This window comes from Tachysurus fulvidraco, chromosome 24 (genome assembly GCF_022655615.1).
Source record: "Tachysurus fulvidraco isolate hzauxx_2018 chromosome 24, HZAU_PFXX_2.0, whole genome shotgun sequence".
Lineage (NCBI taxonomy): Eukaryota > Metazoa > Chordata > Actinopteri > Siluriformes > Bagridae > Tachysurus > Tachysurus fulvidraco.
Window position 1 is genome coordinate 179,763 of NC_062541.1, and position 27,311 is coordinate 207,073.

Genomic DNA, 27,311 nt, shown 5'->3' on the forward strand with positions numbered 1-27,311 from the left:
TCTTCTGGTTCTAGTTAGGACTCTAGCTGCTGTGTTCTGGACTAACTGGAGCTTGTTTATGCTCCTACTGGAACATCCAGACAGTAAAGTATTACAATAATCCAACCTAGAGGTAACAAATGCATGAACTAGTGTTTCTGCATCATGTAATGACATCAGAAAATATGACTTGAGCCAGGAGAGGGCTGTCCCTTTAACCCCAACAACATGTTCTTGCCTATCATGTAAAATAGCAATGTTGTCAAAGCCTGCACTAAGATCAAGTCACACCAGTAAAGAGACACAACACTGATCAGAGGCCAGTAACAGGTCAACAGCACTTCTGCCCAGACCGACATAGGAATAATATTCATAAATTGTATCAGTTGTGATTTAGGTCCCATCATAGCACAGAGACAGCACTGGTTAAAGTTGCTAAGTTTTATAAAAACAAGATTAAATGTAAGACAATACGAGCAAGGTATAGGGTGTTCATTTCTGTTTTCTTTTTTCGATTATGTTATCTAATTTTGAGAAAGAATGTTGTGATTATTGCAACTTGACAATTGAGGTTATACTTTGTTCTTTATGATATTTGACAATACATGCATCTCATACAATCACAATCAAATAATAATTTTGTTTAAACATTTAAAATATTATTTTTCTTGAAACATAAACAAAAGCAAATTAAGAATATATGTCTAAAAGGAAACTTGAGACCTAATTTTACATGAAATCAGTCTCCTAATACTATTCAAAATCTCCTGCAGTTTTAATCCATATATAATAGGATTGAATAAAGGGGGGATAAGTAAATATTCGACTGATATGATCATGGTAATAATGTGGGGAATTTGTTTGGATTCTATTCTAGAATTAATAATTTCAAAACACACGTTGACAGAAAAAATAATGAAAATTATCAGATGTGGTAAACAGGTTTGTAGAGCTTTTCTTCTGAAATCTTTTGAATTCTTTAAACACACAGAAAGTATCTTAACATACGAGTAGATTATGAAGATCACTGGAGGAAATACAGTAATGCTGAAAATAAAAAGCCCATATATGTTATTAAGAGATGTTTCTTTACAGCTTAATTTCACAATTGAAAAATTATCACAGTATATTCTGTTTAATTTAAATTTGCAAAGCTGAAGGCGAGATGTTAGTAGGACTGTTATACCAATCGTACAAGAAGGCAAAAACCATGACAAAAATAAGAGTTTTTTGACAATGTGCATTTTTAAAATAGTTGCATAGTGTAATGGTTTACAGATAGACACATATCTGTCATAGGCCATAGCTGATAACAGAACAAATTCTGATGAAGCATAGGTGTACATACAAAATGCCTGAAATATACAAGCTTCATAAGAAGCGATTTGATTTTCAGACATTAAATCAGTGAGCAGTTTAGGATAAAGAGCAGTCGATCCAAACAGAGAATTACAAAGCAAAGCTGCAATGAAAATGTACATGGGCTCATGCAAGTGTTTGTTTTTGTATATGATAGAAATGATAACAGTATTAAAGCAAATTATCATTAAATAAACAGTGAGAGCAAATGTAAAATAAAAGTATCTGTAGTACTCTAAACCCACATGTCCCTCCAGAGTGAAATATGTAATGCTGGTAGAATTATCCATTTATTTCCTAAAATAAAGCTAAGTGATATTATAGCAGTTATTCCTAATGTAGACACTGAAGGTGTGGTGAGGAAATCATGATATTTATACTCTCTCCATGGCTCAGATTCCAATGCGACAGGAAATAATTGAAAAAGCTCACCCTCCTTCATGATTATTGCTGTAAACATCTCTGCGAATAACAGAAAGTCTGAGACAGACACAAATCTGGACAAAGGACAGTTTAGCAAAGAGTTTCAAGTCAATTCAAGAGTTCATTGTCTTGTGTACATCAAACAGTGTGTTATATAAGGTGTGAATTACAAATTCATAATTACAAAATAACTCATAGTACAAATGAAAATGCAGAGGAGATTGCTGACTTGTTCTGACTGGTGTTCACGTGTGTTTGCTTGGCTGAGTACTTGGATTTTTGTTTTAAGTTTATACTAGATCCCTTTCCTTACAAAGGTTGAACAACCCATTGAAAGCATCTTAAAATATACTTGCTCAAAACATTTTTATTTTTGATATTGCTCATTTTATTTGCTTTCCTGAGCATCTACTAGCTGGGAAGCCTGTTTGCATCACTAACCCACTAACGCAGTTACCACTAGTTGTTTGCACCCTCTCACACCAATTATCTTTGTTGTACTTCCTCTAAAACACCGTTGCTTGTGTGTCTGCCTTTGAGTGCAGATGAGGACATGTTGGAGTTACACTCAGTTGAATTGGAGCTGGAGGCTGTGGAGAAATTTCATCATGGATGACTGCTCATCAGTTAAAGCTCAATCCTACAGTAGCAAAACTGAACTGCTGTTCATCCCAGGTGATTCATCCAGGTATATGAAAGTGACATGACATACGGCTAAGTATGATGACCCATACAGAATTCGTTCTCTGCATTTGACCCATTCAAAGTGCACACACACACAGCAGTGAACACACACACACCGTGAAAACACACCAGGAGCAGTGGGCAGCCATTTATGCTACGGTGCCTGGGGAGCAGTTGTAGGGTTCGGTGCCTTGCTCAAGGGCACCTCAGTCATGGCCGCCCGGGACTCGAACCCACAACCTTAGGATTACGAGTCAGACTAACTAACCATTAGGCCACGACTTGCCCATAATGACGAAACGATGAACTGTGAGTCTCCCATTTCCAGTGGAGACTACAGGACTGACTCCAAGCAGTGCACATATCCTCGCACAACGATCTGATCTCCCCTTCAGCCACAGCTCGCAACCTTGGGGTAAATATGGACAATCAACTGTCCTTTTCCTCTCATGTTGCTAATTTGACTTGCTCATGTCGGTTTCTTCTCTACAACATTAGAAGGATTCGGCCATTTTTGTCCACACAGACTGCTCAGGTACTTGTTCAGTCTATTATCATTTCTAGACTGGATTACTGAAATGCACAGCTGGCAGGTCTACTTATGATGCAATCCATCCTCTGCAAATGATCCAAAATGCAGCTGCCCGGCTTGTTTTCAACCTGCCAAAGTTCTCGCATGCTGTGATCCTTCCACTGGCTTCCTGTAGCTGCACGCATCAGATTCAAAACACTGATGCTGGCCTACAAAGCCAAAAATGGACCAGCCCCCTCTTACCTCAAAGCCCTCATCATTCCTCGCACTGCACCCCGCACCCTCCGATCTACCAGCACTGCTCGACTGGTTCCACCATCTCTCAGGGTAAGAGGCAAGTATACTACAAGACCCTTCTCTGTTCTGGCACTGAGGTGGTGGGATGAACTTCCCCTAGAGGTCCGGACAGCTGAGTCACTGGCTATTTTCCAGCGGCAGTTGAAGACCTACTTATTCAGGAAACACTTCAACTAGCACTTCCTTCCTTATCTTTTGCATTTAAAAAAACAACCTTTGACATATTTCATTGTAACTTTGAACAAATGGCATTGATGTATTCAATTTTAGAGATTTAAGCACTTATGTACGTCGCTCTGGATAAGGGCGTCTGCCAAATGCTGTAAATGTAAATGTAAATGAGAAGCAGATCCGTAACCAACAGATGAAGCGGGCCTAGCTGCAGGAGCTGTGGAATCCTCCCAGACAGATGCTCACCTGTTTCTCTGTCCAAGCCCAGTGCACCCAGGAAGTGGACAGTCCAGGTGTCGTTCACTCCAGTGCCAGGGTACCACAGATCCTGGGTAATGCAGCAGCAGAAGACACAAGCCTGGACTCGGGTTGCACAGTTTCACATTATGTGGCTTGGACTACTTATTAAGTCCTTATCTCTGTCTTTGTTTTATGTAGCACCATGGTACAGGAGAAATGTTGTCTCATTTCACAGTGTCCTGCAACAGCTCTATGTGGTTGTAATGACAATAAAAGCTTCTTGACTTGACTTGACTTCTTGACTTAATTGAAACTTGTCTTAAACCAAGTGACTACATCAGTCTAAACTCATAGAAAATAACCAGAACAATCCCAGGTTTTTATTTAGCACAGTGGCTAGATTAACAAAAAAAAAACCCAGAAATCTGAACACACTATTCGATCACAGATCAGTAGTGAGAACAAAATAGTTTATGTTTAACATGTGAGAGCATCTTGTGATTCAGTCTAACCTAAAGCTCTACACTCACAGCTACAGTGCTTTACAAGTACAGGACAGGAAGAGTTAGATAAACTTATTACTACAGCTAAATCAACAACATGTTCACTAGACCCCATTCCAATTAAATTACTGAAAGTAGTGTTACATAAAGCTGGTGAGCCTCTTCTTAATATTATTAACTCCTCGCTATCTTTAGGTTACGTCCCTAAATCTTTCAAGTTGGCAGTCATTAAGCCCCTCATTAAGAAACCCAATTTAGATCCTAGTGAACTATTAAATTACAAACCTATTTCACATCTTCTGTTTATGTCTAAAATACTAGAAAAGGTTGTGTCTGTTCAACTGAGCTCCTTCTTACAGGAGAACAATATCTTTGAAGAGTTTCAGTCAGGTTTCAGGCCCCATCATAGCACAGAAACTTTGCGACTTCCGGGTTAGAGTGAACGCTGGTGCATCTTCGCTGCTGCTGCTCTCCCTGATAACAATAATTATACACTGCGTAAACTACAATGAGGATCAATTGTTTATGGCTTGTACTTGCCTGGACTGTGCTGCCTTTGTACAGTCCATAGTTTCAATGCTCTGCTGCTGCACTTTTGAATGTTTCAACACCTCCTGCACTGCTTGCTCATCCGGACATCTTATATCTGCCAAGAAGGACATATATTCATCGTGGCTTTCGGCGGAACTTTTGGTATAATAAATCCAGTGATATAAAGTCATTATGGTCAGCTGTTCGACACCCACCAAGGAGCGCTGGTCACCGCGCTGGTCAGCATGTGCTGGCGAACCTGGCTAACTCGGCTAACTTGGCTACCAGACCAAACAACAACAAGTTCCAGTCTTCTTAACATTCGCCGAAACATGGCAGCAACAAAATGACTTTATTGTACTCGATGACGCCATTCCGCCAGGGTTTGTTTACATATCTCAACCACATGATTCTGGTCGAGGAGGAGGTCTGGAGATAATCTACCGTGAGAGGTGGAGGCTGATGTCTTGAATGTTTCTGCCTCCCACTAGTTTGAGCCTGCAGTTTGTCGGCTCTCTGGATCTACTCCAACTATTAGCACTGTATATTGACCACCAAAATTTAACAAGGATTTTATTCCTGATTTTGCTGCTTTTTTTTAATCAAATAACTACAACAACTCTCACCAAATATAATTCTTGTGGGGGATTTCAATATTCACATAGATGATGTTCACAACAATATTACTAAAGAAGTTACATCTTGTCTGGATAGCTTCGGACTGCAGCAACATGGGAATTTTCCACACATACTAAAGGACACACTTTGGATTTAATCTGTTGTTCAGGTGTCTCTCCAGAAAACCTTAATGCAAACTTTTTTCCATGTTCTGATCATCTGTTACTGTATTTTAATGTTAATCTGCCACTTTTCAAATCAAATTCTGCACATATGGTATCATTTTGGAAAATCAAGGACATTAATTCGAACAGCTTGTCTTTAAGCATTGCATGTCTTGGTCTCTCAGTATAATAATTAATCTCCAAAATTTACTGAATAATTTTGCTCCACTTAAGACTAGGACCGTCTCGTTTGCTGTTACTTCACCCTGGTTTACTCCTTTTCTCAGGCAATTAAAAGCAAAAGGACAACGACTCGAAAGACTTTTTATAAGACCTGGCCTTACTGTGCATAAGGAAATGTATTCAGAACATATGTCTCACTATAAAGAAACTATTGCTAAAGCTAAATCTACATACTATTCTGGTTTAATTGGTTCAAATGAAGGGAATTCAAGGGTTCTTTTTTCTTTATTGGAAAATTTTACAACACCTCCTGACTCACTTCCCTCTCATTTGTATTCATCTGATTACTGTACTACTTTAGCATCATTCTTTACTTAAAAAATTTAAGCCATTCATAATCAACTTGTGGCCACTCCTGTCTCTACTCCATGTGTCTCAGTTTTACCTGCTCCCTCACAACTGTTCTCTGAGTTTATTCTGACCTCAATTGATGATACTTGTGTTCTTGATCCTTTACCATCTGTCCTTGTTAAGGCTACTGATTCCTCTCTGTCCCATTTTATTATGGATTTTATTTATTCTTCCCTTTCCACTGGATTTGTTCCTTCTCTTTTCAAAACAACCTGTAACTCAAATTCTAAAGAAACCAGGATTGGATACCAATAACCTTTTATTTCTAAAATTTTGGAAAAAGTTGTTGCTGCTCAACTTCATATTCATTTGTCTGGCAATAATCTATATGAACAATTCCAATCTGGTTTTCACCCATTTCATAGCACTGAAACAGCTCTATTAAAATTACAAATGATTTGCGTATAGAAGCTGGTTCTGGTTTACTATCCATCCTCCTACAGCTTTACCTGAGTGCAGCTTTTGACAATTTCCCACGATATTATTTTAAACAGGTCGGCGCACCTGCCCCGCCTTCCAGCCGGCAACACAGAGAAGCCTTGACGGAATATTAGGCACTTCCGGACTGCTATTCCCATAAAGCCCCACGCCGGACTAATTATGCCACCAGCTGTTTCCCATTTCCCACGCTATAAAGACTGAACTTGAACTTTCCCCCAGTGTGAAGTCTCGACTAGCGTTTGCTGTCATTCTGAGCGTTTTCCTGTTGTTATTCTGTTTTCGGTTTTGACTCTGTTTTGGTATTCTGATTCTCTGATTGTTTGCTGCCTGCCCTGACCTTCTGCCTGCCTTCTCGTTTATGATTCTGTGCCTGCCCTTCGATATCGCCTTGCCATGTTTTAACTCTACCTGTCTGTATTTGATCTGTCTAATAAACTCACGCTGCACATGGATCACCAGCCGTATGACCTCTCCTTACACTTTCCACTATTGGCATCACCAATACACCTTTGAAATGGTTTCATTCATATCTCTCTGATAGCACACAGTTTGTTCAAATAAAATCATTCAACTCTTCGGTAACCCAGGGCTCTGTCCTGGGCCCTTTGTTATTTATTACCGACCTTTTACCCCTTGGACATATTTTTCATAAGCATCAGGTTAAGTTTCATTGCTATGCTGATGACACCCAGCTCTACCTTTCTACGAAATCGCATTCCAAACTCCCTCCATCTGCTTTTTTTGATTGTCTCATTGACATAAAATCTTGGTTTTCTGCAAACTTTCTTAAACTAAATAGTAATAAAACTTAATAGTAATAAAAAATTTCTCATTATAGGCACAAAATCTGTGCTTTACAAATTTTCTAATTTTCTTATTTCCATTGATGAATCTCTCATAGCTCCCTCATCTCAGGTTAAGAGTCTTGGTGTCATCTTTGATCATACCCTTAATTTTACCTCTCATGAAAATAAGGTTACTCGGGCTGCATACTTTCACCTTCGAAATATCAATAGGCTTCGTTCCTTTCTCATGACTCAATCAACCGCCACTCTTACTCACAGTCAAGTAACCTCCAGGCTTGACTATTGTAATTCCCTTCTTATTGGGCTTCCTCACAAAACCCTTCATAAGCTGCAACTCCTTCAAAATTCTTCTGCCCGTATTATCACTCGTACTTCCTCTATCCATCATATTGCACCTGTTCTGGAACAGCTACACTGGCTTCCCATTATTTTCTGTATTAAGTACAAAATTCTTCTTCTAACATTTAATGCTATCCACAATCTTGCACCTTCATATCTTCTTGATCTTCTTCATACTCCAACATTAACTCGCACTCTTACATCTTTTTCCACTCATTTCATTGTTCCTTCTGTCCGTCTTGTAACAATGCGGAATAGAGCTTTCAGTTACTCCACACCTCAGCTCTTTGATTTTGATTGTTTCTTGTTTTTTTGTACAGTGACCTTGAGTTTTCATAAAGTTGCCTTTAAATAAAATGTATTATTATTATAATTATTATTGATATGACATTAAATATAATCTGTAAACTCTTTTTTATGTAAGCTTGCTGTCAATACTTCGGAACATTGTCATTCTAAATCTATTATAGATTGTGATGGGGTGTCAATATTATTTTATCCCTTATATAAGCTTTTAGAGACTCTCAACATAATGAAACAAAGTAACACATATTTTATTAGTCCAAATGTTCTATATTGGTCAACACAAAGCTCTAAAACCATTGAGTTGATTCCACATTTTCTGTTATAATAACCTCCAGTTTTCAGAAAAGGCTTTCTACTAGAATTTGGAGCATGGATGTAGGGATTTGTGCTCACATTTGTGTGATGTCACTTGTCTGCATACTTTAGCCATTGTATGTCAAGTATGATCACTATTTAAAAACTAATAAATAAATAAATAAATCTAAAAATATATAAAAACTGTGACAGTAAGATAAGCTACAAATTTTAGTTTCCCTTTAACACAGATCAAGCTCATCACATAATTTAATTCTGTTTAAATCTTTGAAGTACTTTTGGTCAGTTACACAGTTATAAGCACTCAGTCATATTAAAAATATTTCCAAAGCATTAACTCTAAAGGGGTTTAATTATGAGTGCTGTGTTTATGTGCTGTAATAAAAGGTCTAGGGAAATTACCCTCCCAAAGAAATTAGTGGACTGAAGATGCTGGACAACAGTCTAAACAAACATGTTTATCTGCCCTTTAGCACAACATGAGGGATAAGGAAACTGACTTCTGGGAATCTGGTGTACAGGGAATTTCTAATGACTAGTGTTTATCTCTGTAATTTATACCTAATATAGAAGAAGTTTTGTATGAATATAAAATATCTATGATTTTAATAATAGATATAATAGGATAAAATACTTTAACAATAAAACACTTTAACAATATTATTATTATTATTATTATTATTATTATTATTATTATTATTATTATTATTATTATTATTATTATGTTTATTTATTTATTTATTTATTTATTTATTTATTTATTTATTTATTTTCTAATAAAAACTGCATCTTTTATACTAAAATGTTTTATTATTTGTTCATACCCCTGCTATTTATGCATAAATATATCCAGTAAATGAAGTGATTCATTAGACATCACATCTTTGTAACAGGACGTTCTACTGCTGTAACTGGAATATAAACAAACCCTGAACATTGATGATTTAAGGTGTTAAGGTAATCTCCACACGATGGTCCTACAGTAAGCAGTTCTTCTGCATGGTAAAGTATATTGAGGTGTTTACAGTGGAGTGTTTATTTGTGAACGTAAATGTATATTTAAGTTTTAAAGTTTTTTCAATACATTCCAAATTGTTCTACTGGCAACTGGTTAGACCAAGTGGTTCTACTGGCTAGACCAAGTGTACCAAAAACAAATATTTCCTGCTATAGGGCACATTTGGGAAACAAGAAATACCAAACTTCACTCACAATTAAACATTTGTGATGATTTGAAAACAATGGATGGGTTCAAACCAAAGGTCCCATGTCCTAAGTTGGTCAACAACTCTAGATGTTAAATAAATATCAGGAAATTAAATTCAGATATATATTTTTTATTTCAAACCCAAATGTCTTTACTATATAGTAAAAACAACAGAAGTAACCTTGTTACAATACATGGGCCTGATTACAGGAATATCATAGACTCAAGTATACCAGCAAAAAGGCCATATTAAAATATTGTTGTTATTTTAAATACATTTAGAAGAACATATTGTGTTCTAATGCAATATTTAGACTTTCTATGGAAATCATTTTATACATTACAGAAATTTCTCAAGTTAAAGTTAATAACTTTCTGGCTTACATGTGTCTAACTTTCACAAATCATTTTCTCAATCATATTATGAATAATAATAATAATAATAATAATAATAATAATAATAATAATAATAATAATAATACATACATACATACATACATACATACAAATAATAATTTGTTGTACAGTGCCTTGCAAAAGTATTCATACCCACTGAACTTTTTTGCATTTTAACATGTTACAACCACAAATAAAAATGTATTTTATTAGGATTTTATGTGATAGACCAACACATAATTGTGAAGTGGAAGGAAAATATTAAATTGTGTCCACATTTTTTTTTTTTTTACAAATAAATATCTGAAAAGTGTGGCAAGGTGAAGGTCTGCCCCAGTCTCAAGTCTTTTGCAGACTCTAACAGGTTTACATCTAAGATAGCCCTGTATTTGGCTCCATCCATCTTCCTATCAACTCTGACCAGCAAATTTTTTTTTTACACCATTTATAATTTTCCACTTCACAATTATGTGCCACTTTCTTTTGGTATATTTAATAAAATCCCAATAAAATACTTTTTCTTTGTGGTTGTAATGTCAAAATGTGGAAATTCAGTGGGTATAAACACTTTCACAAAGCACTGTAGCAGTAGTAGTAGTAGTGATTAAAAGGTCATGAGTTCAAATCCCACCACTGCCAAACTGCCACTGCTGGGTCCCTGAGAAAGGCCTTTAATACTCGAATTCTCAGTTGTATAAATGAGATAAATGTAAGTTGCTCTGGATAAGGACACAAACATAAATGTAGTAGTAGTAGTTGTTGTTGTTGATGCTGCTGCTGTTGTGGTTGTTTTTATTTTTGAATGCATTGAAAAAACAACCCTAGAGCTGTGTTTGTGGTATTCTGATTCCATTCTGTATTGAGACCAAAGGTCAGTAAAATAATAAAGAACGTGCATTAAATAAAATTGTAATAAATGTTATACAAATTGTCTAATTTTATAAATTATCTGTGCATTAGTTTAATAAAAACACATTACTAAAAAATACCACGAATATAAAAACTTCACTTAGTTTTCACTGATATAGAAATATTACTCATTTTAACTGCCACAATAAACTGCAGGGATATTTATTTTAAATTATGTCACAGACCACAGAACATCAGTTAAGGAACACAAAGCATTTTGGAAACAAACCATTTCACTGACATACAATCGGTTTATTAATTCAAACAGACATTTGTGCAAAGAGCAGTCTAGTAAAACCACAAGTTGTTAAAAAAACAACTTACTTGATAATGGTTGATGAATAAATGAAATCTAAATAGAACAACTTACAGATATTTGTGTTTTTTTCCCAAAAAATCGCTTAATCCTATTAAAAATGTCCTGAAGTTTTAATCCATATATAATGGGATTTAATAGAGGAGGAATAACCAGATTTTCCACTGACATTATCATAGTAATAACGTGAGGCATTTTACCTTCTAATCTACTATTTATAACTTCAAAACATGAAGTGACAGTAAAACTTGTGAAAATTAAAAGATGTGGTAAACAAGTCTGTAGAGCTTTTCTTCTGAAATCTTTAGAGTTCCTTAAACATACAGAAAGTATTTGAACATATGAAAAAAACACAAAAAACAATGGGGGAAATACAGAAATGCTTAAAAGGAAAAGTCCATATAAATTATTTACAGAAATGTCTCCACAACTCAGTTTAACAATTGCAAAATTATTACAATAAACTCTGTCTAGTTTAAACCTACATATCTTAAGCTTATAGATTAATATCATTCCCACAGTATTTTCACAGCAAGGTACAAACCAACATAAAAATAAGAGTTTTTTCACAGTGGACATTTTTACAAGAGTTGTATAATGTAATGGTTTACAGATGGACATGTATCTGTCATAGGCCATAGCTGATAACAGAGTGAACTCAGACATGAAATAAGTGTAAATCCAATAAGCCTGAAATACACAAGCATCAAAGGAGATTATTTGACTTTCGGATAAAAAATCTGTTAGCAGTTTGGGGTAAAAAGCAGTCACTCCAAGAAGGGCATTCAAGAGCAAAGCAGCAACAAATATGTACATGGGCTCATGCAATTGTTTGTTTGTGCATATCACAAAAATGACAAGAACATTACAGCAAATGATTAATAAATATACAAAAAGGCTGAGTAAAAAATAAATATATCTGTACTTATCTAATTCTACATGTCCCACCAAATGTAAATATGTAGCATTAGTATCCATGACTAGTGTATAAGTATCCCTAAAACCTAAAACAGCAGGTCACACCAGTGAATTTATATTATTCAGGTAGATTAATAAGAATGTGCTATAAATACAGCATGTCTTGCTGTGAGTTCGTGGTTCATTTTTATACATTCTTATTTGAATATATGTTCCTTAGTGGTTGTGTGACTGACTGACACATGTAAACCCTGCCCACTTTTTAAAATGAATTCATTAGAGCATGGCTTTAGAGGATATTACTTTTGTGACAACGTCTTGGATTGCACAATGTTTTGTACACTGGATTGGTCATGACCTCATATATAAACATATGTATGTTAAAAGTTTCTAAACAATAAACTTTTATATTATGTCTTTTAAACAAACACATACAGTATTATGAATGTGTTAAAAAAAAGAAAAATGTTAATAGATTATTTTAATAAAATGGTAAGAAAAGTAACAGAAGAGAAAACTAAATCAAGTCAATATTTGGTCTGACCCTTAGACTACAAAACACAATCAGTTCTTCTGGGTTTACTTACAAACAACTGTTGAATAAACTCAGCAAGTTGGTGGTTACACACATCTTGGAGAACTAACCATAGATTGTATGTATATGGAGGCTGCCTCAGGTCCTTCTGTCTCTTTGTGTAATCTTAGACAGACTGGATGATATTGAGAACAGGGCTCTATGGGGACAAACCATCACTTCTAGGCTCCTTGTACTACTCTAGACTAAAGATAGTTCTTAATGACATTGACTGTATGTTTAAGGGTCTTTATCCTGCTGCAGAATAAATTTGTGGCCCCAATGCAAAAATCTCCAGCCAAATCTCCACCATGCTTCACTGATGCCTGCAGATGCTCATTATTGTTCTGCTCTCCAGACCTTCTGTGAACAAGTTCCTATGTTTTCTAGTCGAGAATTTTAGCCTTGTTTTCACGTCAGAGGTCTTTTTGGCCAAACTTCTTCTGTTCAAGACCACTTCTGTCCAGACATCTCCAGACAGTATCATGGCTGTACCCAGGTCCCACAGGTTTCCTCAGGTTTGCTGGAAATACATATATACTTATATAGACCTAGCCTTCAGAACAGGGGACAGGGCAGCCCCGAGAACAGCAAGAGCCAAACTGTCCCAGGCCATCACAGAAGCAAAGCACGCACACGCCCAGACAATCCACAGCCACTTCCAGGATAGTGGAGACACCCGGCACATGTGAAAGGGCATACAGGCAATCACGAACTACAAGACAGCTTCACCTTGTGACAGTGCACTTTCAACAGCACACAATTCAAGGTGTAATTTTGATCTAATATGGCGCAGTTCGTTAATCTAAGGATAGTGGCAAAGGTGGCCGCAGTTATTGTGTGTTGAGGTGGCGGACGGCGGAAAACGAATATTAATTCACGGGGGTATGGAGTATGTCACGGTTCTTGTAATGCAGATTAACACGGACGGAGGATTGGGAGCTGCTCTTTACTTCGGAAAGCTGGTGGAGGTGTGAGTATGGGAAACCCTTAAACAAGCGCTACTAAACTGTCTTTGACTTTGCTTAACACTGGAAGCAATGGATTGAATTAGTGATGAACTGGTGACTGTGACTTTCCCCTACTCCTAATTGTACAATCTTTCCAGACTATTTGAACTATTTGAACTGTGCTGAAGGGTTGTGACATGAATAATTTTGCTGTTGATAATAATGTTGTTTATGATAATGTTGTTTATACTGATGTTATTGCTAAATAATCGTGTTTTGTGGTGTGATTGAACTGGTGCACTGTTATTATTGAATACACTGGAAATTATGGTGAAAAGTTTGTGTTCTTCAGTATTTGGTTTACTCTTTCAAATTTTGGGATATATGTGATGTTTATACATTAAGGTACATGTGTCCTTTGTTCACTCTCCTTCTGACTGGCCTAACAAATCCTTATAATAATTGACAGAGTATTTATCTCTGTCTGGCACCCCAGCATAAACGTTACGAGGGAAAGTGTTACAACCTGCCTGTGATAGTGATTCTCTCTTCACTCCTATTGAAGTATGAGTCACTTTGTTTGTTTTGGCCACATCACAATGCTTCATGTAATTGACTTTTTTCTAAGTATATTAAAAAATATCAAATTAAAATCAATATAATTCAGAATGTAAGTGGTCAACACTCTAAAATAAACCAAAATAGTTTTTAAAGTTCAACTCAAGAATCAACATAATTCAGTCAACTAAATACATCAAAATTTCTCATGAATCACATATATCCCAGTTCCCAGTTTATATTCTCAATTGATGAACCTCTCATACACTCAGTCACATTGCAGCAGTGCATTCATTCGTTTTTTTCCCCATCACACCTCCACGGCACCAGTTGTAGCTGTGTGTTCTCTTTGTTGCATTGTGTAATAAACTCATTTGTTACCATGTCTTCATTTATTGAATCTAGGCAACACATAAGCGGGAATATTTTAGGACTTGTGCAGCAAATAAAGCAACGTGCAGCAGCAATCCATGATGCTGAGAAAGATAAAATTGCATTCGTTTAGCAAAGCTGTTAAAATAAGAAACATTTGGTAAACAATACTTATGTGTACATTGCAGTGGAACATCCCAAATGAGGATGGGTTCTCTTCTGAGTCTGGATCTTCTTAAGGTTTCTTCCTCATATCATCTCAGGGAGTTTTTCCTTGCTGCCGTTTCTTCAGGCTTGTTCATTAGGGATAGGGATAGATATATAGTATTTTAAATGTAAAATTTAAATTCATTTTAAACATTAATTGTAAATATTAATTTCTTTATTTCCATCCATCCATCCATTTTCTACCGCTTATCTGGGGCCGGGTCGTGGGGGCAGCAGTCTAAGCAGGGACACCCAGACTTCCCTCTCCCCAGACACTTCCTCCAGTTCTTCCGGGGGAATACAAAGGCGTTCCCAGGCCAGCCGAGAGACATAGTCCCTCCAGCATGTCCTAGGTCTTCCCCGGGGCCTCCTCCCGGTTGGACATGCCCGGAACACCTCAACAGGGAGACGTCCAGGAGGCATCCGGAACAGATGCCCGAGCCACCTCAGCTGACTCCTCTCGATGTGGAGAAGCAGCGGCTATACTCTGAGCTCTTCCTGAGTGACCAAGCTCCTCACCCTATCTCTAAGGGAGCGCCCAGCCACCCTGTGGAGGAAACTCATTTATGTTATATATAGGTCACCAGATGCACACAAAAAGTCTGAATATGGTCATTGCAAGTAGAATTACAGAATACTGTTCTAAAATCAGGGGGCACGGTGGCTTAGTGGTTAGCACGTTTGCCTCACACCTCCAGGGTTGGGGGTTTGATTCCTGCTTCCGCCTTGTGTGTGGAGTTTGCATGTTCTCCCCGTTCCTTGGGGGTTTCCCCCGGTCCAAAGACATGCATGGTAGGTTGATTGGCATCTTTGGAAAATTGTCCCTAGTGTGTGAGTCTGTGAGTGAATGAGAGTGTGTGTGCCCTGTGATGGGTTGGCACTCCGTCCAGGGTGTATCCTGCCTCGATGCCCGATGACCCAAGAAGTTCGGATAAGCGGTAGAAAATGAATGAATGAATGAATGTTCTAAAATCACACCTGCTAAACACTATAGAACATACAGTATGGTCGGTGCTGCTTTTGTGTATTTTCTTTTGTGTAACGTCTTGTATTGTTTGTTTGCACTGTCTTTTGTCCTGCATTGTCTTCGAGTCATTTGTCTCACACTGTTTACACCAGGTTTTTTAATCTAAGGTTTGATAACTGCTAGATTAAAAGATTACAGCACTCAGTGCTAAGGAAATAATTTATCTTCAAAATGTGCTTAGGTTTGAGACACATGGGTAAGGGATCCAATATATAGATAAGAACTCAAACAAGATCAAAAACAGAAATATTATCTACAGCATTATTTACCAAATTGTTATTAAATAAATGGTTTACCTTTTCTCTCTCATCTTATTGATTTGATTGATTGAAACAAATTAAAATCTACAAATAGATGGTGTGCATTTTGACAGTAATTTTATAACATTAATTATTTTGCTACAGGATGATTTTGGCTATCTTTGATTACACTGAAATACACTGATCTAGCATCATTAAGAGATTTTTTGTAGCTATGAAGGCTTTCCTTCCATGTTAATTGAAATACTGTTTAGTTTGAAACCATTTGCGTTTTATTTTCCTAGCTGATTTTTTAAAGTTCATGTGTTCAGCTTTCTGACAGTGATGGTGACATCACTTCCTTCACATTACTCCAGCTTCTTTGTCTTCAGGAAGCGCTGTGTATGTTGATGTATATTGTCTAAGTCTGGGGCAAAAGTACATATATAAAGTCTAGGGTATTTTCTTCTTTATCGTGGAACAAATGATTGGCTCTCGAGGGAGCCGATCACATGCATTATGAACAATTGCTTTTTGCAATCTCCGAAGTTCTGCTTCTGTCGAGTCAGCGCGTCAGCTTCAGTCATGGAAGTTGCAGTTAGCGAAAAAGAAACACAAGACGGGTGAGCCCTTTTTGCAATTTGTCATGACCTGAACTATTATCGCGCATTGTTGATAAGCTCAATACATGCAGACTGGTCCTATGAAAGGTTAGCGTTGTTTGCTCTGAGCTAGACAAAACTCTGTGGTGTTGAGGCTGATGATTGACCCATATTCTGCCTGTTTATTCTCCTCAGCCTTTTAGGGAAGACCTACAATCCTGTATGTTAAGCTGGTGCGGTTCTTCACACAATCACAGTTTTGCAGGGGTACCAAGCTGACCTGCTAAAGGAGCTCATCTGTGGTCAGAAGGAATCCTAAAAGCCTGCGGGCTAGGGTTTTCAAGGATGCCTTTTAGGGCCACCTCTACTGCTGTCTAATGCTGTTGGGGTTCAGCCATTACCACCCATACACCTTATTTGTCACAGCCCCTTGGGCTAGCCTCTGCCAGGATATTTTAGAGCACTAGGTGAGCAAGAATAACAAGAGACTAACAGGTGTGTCACAGTGGGTTGTGTACAATGTGGGAAAATAATACAGAATCCAGTTTGCCTCCTGTCCTCCTGCTTTCAGTTTGTGCTGCCCACCAAACCTTGTTCCTCCAAGAGGATATTGCCTCACTTCTGATGAAAGGGGCCATAGAATATGTTCCTCTCCCAGATCGGGACAGCCAATATTCAGGTAGACCAGTCAGGTGAGAGGAGACTGTTACCTTGGCCAGGTGGGCTAAGATGGAATCCTGACACCTGAGGGCTGGGGTTCCTAGGAGCATCACTGCCTGCCCTGCTGCCTCTGGTTCTTCAGGGAGCAGTGAGGTCCATGACCGCTTCTCTTCCTTGCACTCTTGGTTAGCACCTGCCAGTGCAGTTTCAGGGCACCGGTGAGATCGGCATGAGGTTAACACCACTCTCAGAAAGATGGGCAGCATGGGAACTTCTTCTAGGCATGTCGCAGTGGATCCTGGATACTATAGTGTGGGCTCTAAATTGTACTCTGAAGACTTATGAGTTAAGCATGCTCACACTGAAGTTTCCCAGATCAGGTCTGAGGACTGGTTTGTGATGATAGACCTCAAAGATGCTTATTTTGACATAGGCATAGGCACAAGAAGTTCCTCAGGTTTGCTTAGGGGACGAAGCTTACAAGTATTGTGTTCTTCCTTTTGGCCTAGCCCTTTCACCATGCACATTTATGTAGTGCATTTATGCTGCCCTGGCACTGCTGCATTTCCATGGCATCGTGTACTGAATTACATGGACGACTGGCTCATTCTGGTCCAGTCAGAGGCTATGGAGTCCAGTCATCGAGATGCTGTGCTTGGCCATATGAGGTCTTTAGGCCTCAAGTTGAACCAAGATTGAGTGCTTTCTCTTTCTCAAAGAAACACCTTTTTGGAGTAGATTGAGACATCAACCATGGTTTGGGCACGTCTGTCCCCCACTCAGGTTGCTCCCATCTTGCTAGCAGTGAAAGATTTGTGGCTACGCTGAAGCCTCTCTGTAACTGAGGAACAGAGTGTGCTCTGCCTCATGGTGGCAGCAGCCAAAATTATCCTTTTGGAGATATTTGTGCTGTGCCATGTTGGCTCTCTCTGCACACCTTTATCTGGTTCTGTAACCTGGACCCCACTCCTGGGTCCTAGTTGCTGCAGGGCTATTGATGTTCATTTCCCAGTCTGTTTGTGCTCTCTTTCAGCCTCTGGCATAATTTTATTGTTTTCTTGATGCTTGGAGTAATATGCAGTTTGACAGACTTCAGAAAAGTAATTTTCGGTTACATTTCAGCATAATGCACAGTCTAGGTTCAAGTCAAGACAAGTCAAGAAGCTTTTCTTTACACAGTGAAATGAGTCAATGACAATTTCTCCCGGACCATGATGCTACATAGAACAAAGACAGAGCTACATTGTTTCTTTGCAACGAGTTGGTTCCATCTGGGGTAATAGGAGACAGTGACACCCGAAGTGTGTTGCTTATGTCCAGTTTATTCCATTGTATTTGTTTTGGTTGCCATCACTGCAGAAAACCCTGCTTCACACAGATAGGATGTCGGAAATGGCAATAGGAACATTCTAACAACGTCTGTTTCGTACTCATTTTTGCTAATTTGTGAGTTAAATTTGAGCAAACACAATATACACGTACACCAAGCACTGTTAAACATGAGAAAGTACCGGTGAACAGAGAGAAGAGCGATACACACCTTCTATCCAACACATATCATGATATTTGGCACATGCACGGTATTGGTGCAGCTTTAGGTGATGTCTCTCAGCTCCTGGTTAACCGCTCGTCGATGGAAAGTCGCAAAAATCCGAGAGAAATACACCACGGTAAATAAAATGGGAATAATTTAATGTTCCTTGGGCGGCCCGGCACCATTTGATCAGCCCAAGAGTTGGGGACCACTGCTGTAGCACATGCGCCAAAAATACGAGAATGAACACAGTATAATATCAGCAGTTATATGAGGTATTGTAATAAAGTGTGCAAAAACAGCAATTATCTGAAATGTGCAAGACAACATAAGAAAAGAGCCAAATTTGTAAAAAAAAAAAAAAAATAATAATAATAATAATAATAATAATAATAATAATGAAAATAAATAAATAAATAAAACAAAATAATAATAATAATAATAATAATAATAATAATAATAATAATAATAATAATAATAATAAGAGAAGAATTGCTATTATTAACATCATCATCATTCATTCATTCATTCATTTTCTACCGCTTTATCCGAACTACCTCGGGTCACGGGGAGCCTGTGCCTATCTCAGGCGTCATCGGGCATCAAGGCAGGATACACCCTGGACGGAGTGCCAACCCATCGCAGGGCGCACACACACTCTCATTCACTCACGCAATCACACACTACGGACAATTTTTCCAGAGATGCCAATCAACCTACGATGCATGTCTTTGGACCGGGGGAGGAAACCGGAGTACCCGGAGGAAACCCCCAAGGCACGGGGAGAACATGCAAACTCCGCACACACAAGGCGGAGGCGGGAATCGAACCCCGACCCTGGCGGTGTGAGGCGAACGTGCTACCCACTAAGCCACCGTGCCCCACTCCTCATCATCATCATCATCATCATCATCATCATCATTATTATTATTATTATTATTATTATTATTATTATTATTATTATTATTATTATTATTATTATTATTATTATAGAACATACAGTTCATAGTCAGGAAGGATGGTGAGACTTTTATATTAGTGACTGACAGAAAGTCACTATGGAATATGTGTCCAGACAAAATAGTATAAATGTGCTCTGAGCAGCAAGCTTTTTCTCACCACAGTGAGAAATAAACTATATTCATCTAAATTATGAGGGTATTTTATTTAATTTATTTACTTTCTTTTTTAAATTAATGGATGTCATCAATGTTACATATTTAATACTAGATGGACATGTGAATTTGGAGAACTACAGATATGTTTATTTTTTAATTTCTCTTGCTGCATACATCTCAACCATTGTATTTAATGCTGTTGTCATTTTTGTAATATTCATGAACAAACATTTACATGAGCCCATGTACATTTTCATTGCTGCTTTGCTTTGCAATGCTCTGTTTGGATCGACTGCTTTTTATCCTAAACTGCTCACTGATTTACTGTCTGAAAAACAAATCACTTCTTACCATGGGTGTGTATTTCAGGCTTTATTTGTTTATTGGTATGCTTCATCAGAGTTTACTCTTTTATCAGTTATGGCCTATGACAGATACGTGTCCATCTGTAAACCATTACATTATACAACTCTTGTAAAAATGTCCACTGTGAAAAAGCTCATATTTCTATCATGGTTTTTGCCTTGTTGTGAACTTAGTGTAGCTTTGATATTAATATATCAACTTCAGCTTTGTAAATTTAAACTGAACAGAATATATTGTGATAGTTACTCAATTCTTAAATTAAGTTGTAAAGAAATATCTGCAAACAGCTCCTATGGACTTTTTGTTTTCAGCATTGCTGTGTTTCCTCCAGTGACTTTTATATTCTACTCGTACATCAGGATATTCTCTCTGTGTTTGAAGAATTCTAAAGTCTTCAGGAAAAAAGCTCTACAGACCTGTTTACCGCATCTTTTCATTTTCTTCAATTTTTCTGTGAACATTTGTTTTGACATTATAAACAACAGGCTAGAAGCAAATCAAATTCCCCATGTTATTGCCATGATCCTGTCAGTAGAATATTTACTTATTCCTCCTCTATTCAACCCCATAATATATGGATTAAAACTGCGGGAGATTTTAAAAAGCATCAAGAGTTTGATTTTATGGAAAAAAAGGACTGGAGTTGCTTTTTAGGTGTAGTATGTGTACTGTTTTTTTATTTAATATTATTATTATTATTATTATTAATATTATTATTATTATTATTATCATAATTATTATTATTATTATTATTATTATTATATAATGATCATTTAACAGGGTAACTGAATTAAAAAATTTACTTTTAGTAGAAGACATTTATGCATTACCTGCAATAAAAAGAACAGAAATGTTAAACCTTTCTCATACTGTTATACAATGGGAAGCAATAGTAAAATAAATAAATAGATAAATAAATACATACATACATGTTGGTATTAATGACCCCAAATCTTTTTATTCCTGATTTCCTAATCGTATTGTATCTTTGCATTTATTTCAATCTATACTGAAACCCAATAATGATTTTATAATAGAACAGATTTCTTGTTTTAGTTCTTGCACAGATTTACATGTCTAAAGCTTAAGAGGAAGAAGCATTTATTATTGACACACACATATTGTATAATACAGTGAATTTCTTTTCTCCACATCTGTATAGCACTTTTAACAAAAGACGTTGTTTCAAAGCAAATTTACAAAAGATAAGATTCAATATTAGACATCTTTATCTGGGTGACACTGGAGGGAGTAATTATTAATAAAGTCCTTTCCACATTCATATTCAGTCAGTTGGATTTGTGTAACCAGAAGCTCGAGACACTCATAAATTCACTTATCATCTGAGAACAACGTAGATTTAACACAAACTCCTCCAGCCTTCAAATATTCAATGATGGAGATACAGTATATGTATAATATTATGTTGTGTATTGATTAAGAGGTTGTTCTTCTCAAAGTCCTCATGTTGTTGGCCTCCAGCTTGTAATTGTGAATATATATATATATATATATATATATATATATATATATATATATATATATATATATATATATGGTAACGTCATTTAAAACATTAATTTTAATTTCTATTTCTATAATTAGTATAGAAAAAAACTAATAGATGTCCTAGGTTTTGTGTTATTAGAAGACTGGTTAGACACATTAAAGCTAAAATGTTTAGAGCCTTGTACGTAAGTAGCAGCAGTAGCAGTCTTGGAATTGATGGAATTGCTAACCCTTCATAGAGACAATAAATCTCTTAGTGCTGCTAGATCGGTGTATTTCTCCAGACTTATTGAAGATTACAAAAATAATCCTGAATTTTTATTTAATACTGTAGCAAAATTAACTAGGAATAAAAACACTGTTGAAAAGCACAGACCATCTATTTGTAACAGTAATGACTTCATGAATATTTCAATTGAAAAATTTATAACATCTGGCATAAAATTCAGACCATTAATTTAATACCAAATAAATTGATAGATAATGCTGTAGATAATATTTCTGTTTTTGATCAGTGTTTAGACCGTTTTTAATCCTCTTCTAGAGCCTAACATATTTTCACTGATTTCTTCTTCAAAGATTGTCTATTCTATTTTCTAGTTGCTGCTGTCCCCGCACGGATTCCTGCCCCGAACAGAACCATACCGCCAAAACTAACTGTATGCTATCATCTAATCTACTCTCACTTGACAAGTGCTCCTGACAGACCTCCCCTTTATCTCCAAGATCCTAGAAAAGGTTGTAGCTCAGCAGTTATCTTCAGACCTACATAGGAATAATATTCTCGAACTGTATCAGTCTGGATTTAAGCCTCATCATAGAACAGAGACAGTGCTGGTTAAAGTGGTAAATGTCCTGTTACTGGTCTCTGATCAGGGTTGTGCCTCTTTGCTGGTGTTATTTGATCTTAGTGCAGCTTTTGATACCATTGACCATTCTGTACTACTTGATAGGCAGGAACATGTTGTTGGTGTTAAAGGGAACAGCTCTCTCCTGGATCAGGTCTTATTTGATCAAATCAATCAAATCAAATTTTATTTGTCACATACACATACATACGTACAGAATATGACATGCAGTGAAATGCTTTTTGTATCTGTCCGGTATTCAGGCATTAAAGGAATGCGATTAGGGATAAAAAATAAAACCGATAGGAGGTAGATAAATAATACGTATATAATAATAATAATATAATAAGGTAGATAAATAATAAGAAAAACTATATAAAATATGAAAATATAAAAATATAAGTGAAAAATAAATAAATACATAAAAAGTGTCCATGTGCAGTATGGTGTATATAAAGTGACACTGTGCTGTGCAAGTCAAGTAAAGTGACAGTGCAAAAAAGGTGTGCAGAAAAACAGTGTAGATGGAGAGAGGTCCAGTACTAGATCCTGGGTGTTTCCTGGTTTAGACTCTGAATGGCCTGTGGGAATAAGCTTTTACTCATTCTCTCTGTGTTTGCTTTCAAGGAGCAGAAGCGTTTCCCTGAATGCAACAAGTCCATTGTTGGGATGCTGAGATCCTTTACAATCTTCCTGGCCCTGCTCCGGCACTGCGTGCTGTAGATGTCCTGCAAGTTAGGGAGCTCAGTGTGGATGCTACATCTAACTAGTCTTCTAACATGTTACAATCCTTCATGCTCTCTGAGATCACAAAACTCAGGACTTCTGGTAGTTCCCAGAATATCTAAGTCTACTAAAGGTGGTAGAGCGTTTTCTTATTTAGCTCCCAAACTTTGGAATAGTCCTCCTGATAGTGTTCGGGGCTCAGACACACTTTCCCAGTTCAAAAGCTCACCTCTTTAGTCAAGCATACACAAAATACATCCCCGAAAATTATGCACCATTACTTTAGACGCACTTTTTTATGAACAGCAGATATATTTATTTTATTTATTGTTTGACTGTATATATTGTAATCACACCCTCTAGTGTCACCCATATGAGGATGGGTTCCCATTTGAGTCCAGTTCCTCTCAAGGTTTCTTCCTTACCAATTTAAGGGAGTTTTTCCTTTCCACTGCTGCCTGAGTCACCTCAGACTTGCTCATTGGGGATAAATATACATACATACATACATACATACATACATACATACATACATACATACATACTGTGAACTAAAAGTGCTATTTGAATTGAATTGAATTTTGGATGACCCCACACACCACTCAAACACACTCTTCACCCTGCTGCCGTCTGGAAAAAAGGTACCGAAGCATTCGGGCCCTCAAGACCAGACTGTGTAACAGTTTCTTTCCAGAAGCCATCAGACTCCTTAATAACTGAACTATACTGAGCACAACACAAACATGCACATAAACTGTATAGACTGCACAGACCTACACCAAATACACACAATTACATTATACATCCAGCAAACTGTTTACATGCTGTTTTGCACAATACTTTACCTCATGCAACCATCAGCATAATAGTGGAAGCCAATATCATGTTTATGAATAATTGCACATAAGGGTAGCATACATAGGGAGAAAAATCAATGGACCTAAAACAAAACCTTGCAGAACAACAAACATTACCTTAGTTTGTTTAGAGTAGTCATCATTTAGATCTACGAACTGATATCAAGCCATCAATTCACAAAAGGTGTACTTTCTACACCTGCACCATTGAGAGCGTCTTCACAGGTAGCATCACTTCCTGGTTTGGGAACAGCACCATGAAGGACATGCGAGCCCTCCAGAGGGTTGTGAGGTCAACTGAATGTACCATCCACACTGAGCTCCCTAACCTGCAGGACATCTACAGCACGCAGTGCCGGAGCAGGGCCAGGAAGATTGTATTCTGTACGTATGTATGTGTATGTGACAAATAAAATTTAATTTGATTGATTTGATCAAATAAGACCTGATCCAGGAGAGAGCTGTTCCCTTTAACACCAACAACATGTTCCTGCCTATCAAGTAGTACAGAATGGTCAATGGTATCAAAAGCTGCACTAAGATCAAATAACACCAGGAAAGAGACACAACCCTGATCAGAGACCAGTAACAGGACATTTACCACTTTAACCAGTGCTGTCTCTGTGCTATGATGAGGCTTAAATCCTGACTGATACAGTTCATGAATATCATTCCTATGTAGGTCTGAAGATAACTGCTGAGCTACAACCTTTTCCAGGATCTTGGAGATAAAGGGGAGGTCTGTCAGGACCACTTGTCAAATGAGAGTAGATTAGATGATAGCATACAGTTAGTTTTGGTGGTATGGTTATGCAGAAAATAGAATAGACAATCTTTGAAGAAGAAATCAGTGAAAATATGTCAGGCTCTATAAGAGGATTAAAAACGGTCTAAACACTGATCAAAAACAGAAATATTATCTACAGCATAATCTATCAATTTGGTTGGTATTAAATTAATGGTCTGAATTTTATGCCAGATGTTATAAATTTTTCAATTGAAATATTCATGAAGTCATTACTGTTACAAATAGATGGTCTGTGCTTTTCAACAGTGTTTTTATTCCTAGTTAATTTTGCTACAGTATTAAATAAAAATTCAGGATTATTTTTGTAATCTTCAATAAGTCTGGAGAAATACACCGATCTAGCAGCACTAAGAGATTTATTGTCTCTATGAAGGGTTAGCAATCCCATCAATTTTAAGACTGCTACTGCTGCTACTTACGTACAAGGCTCTAAACATTTTAGCTGTAATGCGTCTAACCAGTCTTCTAATACACTGCAATCTTTCATGCTCTTTGTGATCACAAAACCTAAGACTTCTGTTAGTTTTTTTCTATACTTCTTTACAGAAGTATAGAAATAGAAATGTAAAATAATGCTTTAAATGAAGTTACTATGTATATATATTCATAATGAGCAAACTGGAGGCCAAAAACATGAGAAGAACAACCTCTTAATCAATACACAAAATAACATTATACATATACTGTATCTCCATCATTGAATATTTGAGGGCTGGAGGAGTTTGTGTTAAATCTACGTTGTTCTCAGATGATAAGTGAATTTATGAGTGTCTCTGGAGCTCCTGGTTACACAAATCCCACTGACTGAATATGAATGTGGAAAGGACTTTATTAATAATTACTCCCTCCAGTGTCACCCAGATAAAGATGTCTAATATTGAATCTTATCTTTTGTAAATTTGCTTTGAAACGTCTTTTGTTAAAATTGCTATAGATATGGGGAGAAAAGAAATTCACTGTATTATACAGTATGTATGTGTGTCAACAATAAATGCTTCTTCGTCTTAAGCTTTAGACATGTAAATCTGTGCACGAACTAAAACAAGAAATCTGTTCTATTATAAAATCATTATTGGGTTTCATTATAGATTTAAATAAATGCAAAGATACTATACCATTAGGAAATCAGGAATAAAAAGATTTGGGGTCATTAAAACCAACATGTATTTATTTATTTATTTATTTATTTTAACTATTGCTTCCCATTGTATTACAGTCAGTATGAGAGGTTTAACATTTCTGTTCTTTTTATTTTTAATAAGTACATTTTTAATTCAGTTACCCTGTTAAATGATCATTATATAATAATAATAATAATAATAATAATAATAATAATAATAATAAAAAAACAGTACACATACTACACCTAAAAAGCAACCCCAGTCCTTTTTTTCCCTAAAATCAAACTCTTGATGCTTTTTAAAATCTCCTGCAGTTTTAATCCATATATTATGGGGTTGAATAGAGGAGGAATAAGTAAATATTCTACTGACAGGATCATGGCAATAACATGGGGAATTTGATTTGATTCTAGCCTGTTGTTTATAACTTCAAAACAAATGTTGACAGAAAAATTGAAGACAATGAAAAGATGCGGTAAACAGGTCTGTAGAGCTTTTTTCCTGAAGACTTTAGAATTCTTCAAACACAGAGAGAATATCCTGATGTACGAGTAGAGTATAAAAGTCACTGGAGGAAACACAGCAATGCTGAAAACAAAAAGTCCATAGGAGTTGTTTGCAGATATTTCTTTACAACTTAATTTAAGAATTGAGTAACCATCACAATATATTCTGTTCAGTTTAAATTTACAAAGCTGAAGTTGATATATTAATATCAAAGCTACACTAAGCACACAACAAGGCAAAAACCATGATAGAAATATGAGCTTTTTCACAGTGGACATTTTTACAAGAGTCGTATAATGTAATGGTTTACAGATGGACACGTATCTGTCATAGGCCATAACTGATAAAAGAGTAAACTCTGATGAAACATACCAATTAACAAATAAAGCCTGAAATACACACCCATGGTAAGAAGTGATTTGTTTTTCAGACAGTAAATCAGTGAGCAGTTTAGGAAAAAAAGCAGTCGATCCAAACAGAGCATTACAAAGCAAAGCAGCAATGAAAATGTACATGGGCTCATGTAAATGTTTGTTCATGAATATTACAAAAATGACAACAGCATTAAATACAATTGTTGAGATGTATGCAGTAAGAGAAGTTAAAAAATAAACATATCTGTAGTTCTCCAAATTCACATGTCCATCTAGTATTAAATATGTAACATTGATGACATCCAT

The 27,311-nt window shown here is 36.6% G+C and overlaps 4 protein-coding genes across 4 annotated transcripts; 1 reads left to right on the plus strand and 3 right to left on the minus strand.

Annotated features, from left to right (window-relative positions):
- Positions 1–683: 683 nt before the first annotated feature.
- LOC113648424 (putative gustatory receptor clone PTE03) lies at positions 684–1,628 on the minus strand. The gene has a single exon (XM_027155593.1). The coding sequence runs from the start codon at positions 1,626–1,628 to the stop codon at positions 684–686; it is 945 nt and encodes a 314-aa protein (XP_027011394.1).
- Positions 1,629–11,166: 9,538 nt separating this feature from the next.
- LOC113648428 (olfactory receptor 52Z1-like) lies at positions 11,167–12,108 on the minus strand. The gene has a single exon (XM_027155596.1). The coding sequence runs from the start codon at positions 12,106–12,108 to the stop codon at positions 11,167–11,169; it is 942 nt and encodes a 313-aa protein (XP_027011397.1).
- A 7,859-nt stretch (positions 12,109–19,967) lies between these two features.
- On the plus strand, positions 19,968–20,909 carry LOC113648425 (putative gustatory receptor clone PTE03). Its single transcript, XM_027155594.1, has one exon. The coding sequence runs from the start codon at positions 19,968–19,970 to the stop codon at positions 20,907–20,909; it is 942 nt and encodes a 313-aa protein (XP_027011395.1).
- A 5,460-nt stretch (positions 20,910–26,369) lies between these two features.
- LOC113648427 (putative gustatory receptor clone PTE03) lies at positions 26,370–27,311 on the minus strand. The gene has a single exon (XM_027155595.2). The coding sequence runs from the start codon at positions 27,309–27,311 to the stop codon at positions 26,370–26,372; it is 942 nt and encodes a 313-aa protein (XP_027011396.1).

Excerpts from the sequence above, each read along its gene's own strand:
- LOC113648428 (XM_027155596.1), bottom strand. The coding sequence starts at position 12,108 with ATGGATACTAATGCTACATATTTACATTTGGTGGGACATGTAGAATTA.
- LOC113648424 (XM_027155593.1), bottom strand. The coding sequence starts at position 1,628 with ATGGATAATTCTACCAGCATTACATATTTCACTCTGGAGGGACATGTG.
- LOC113648425 (XM_027155594.1), top strand. The coding sequence starts at position 19,968 with ATGGATGTCATCAATGTTACATATTTAATACTAGATGGACATGTGAAT.
- LOC113648427 (XM_027155595.2), bottom strand. The coding sequence starts at position 27,311 with ATGGATGTCATCAATGTTACATATTTAATACTAGATGGACATGTGAAT.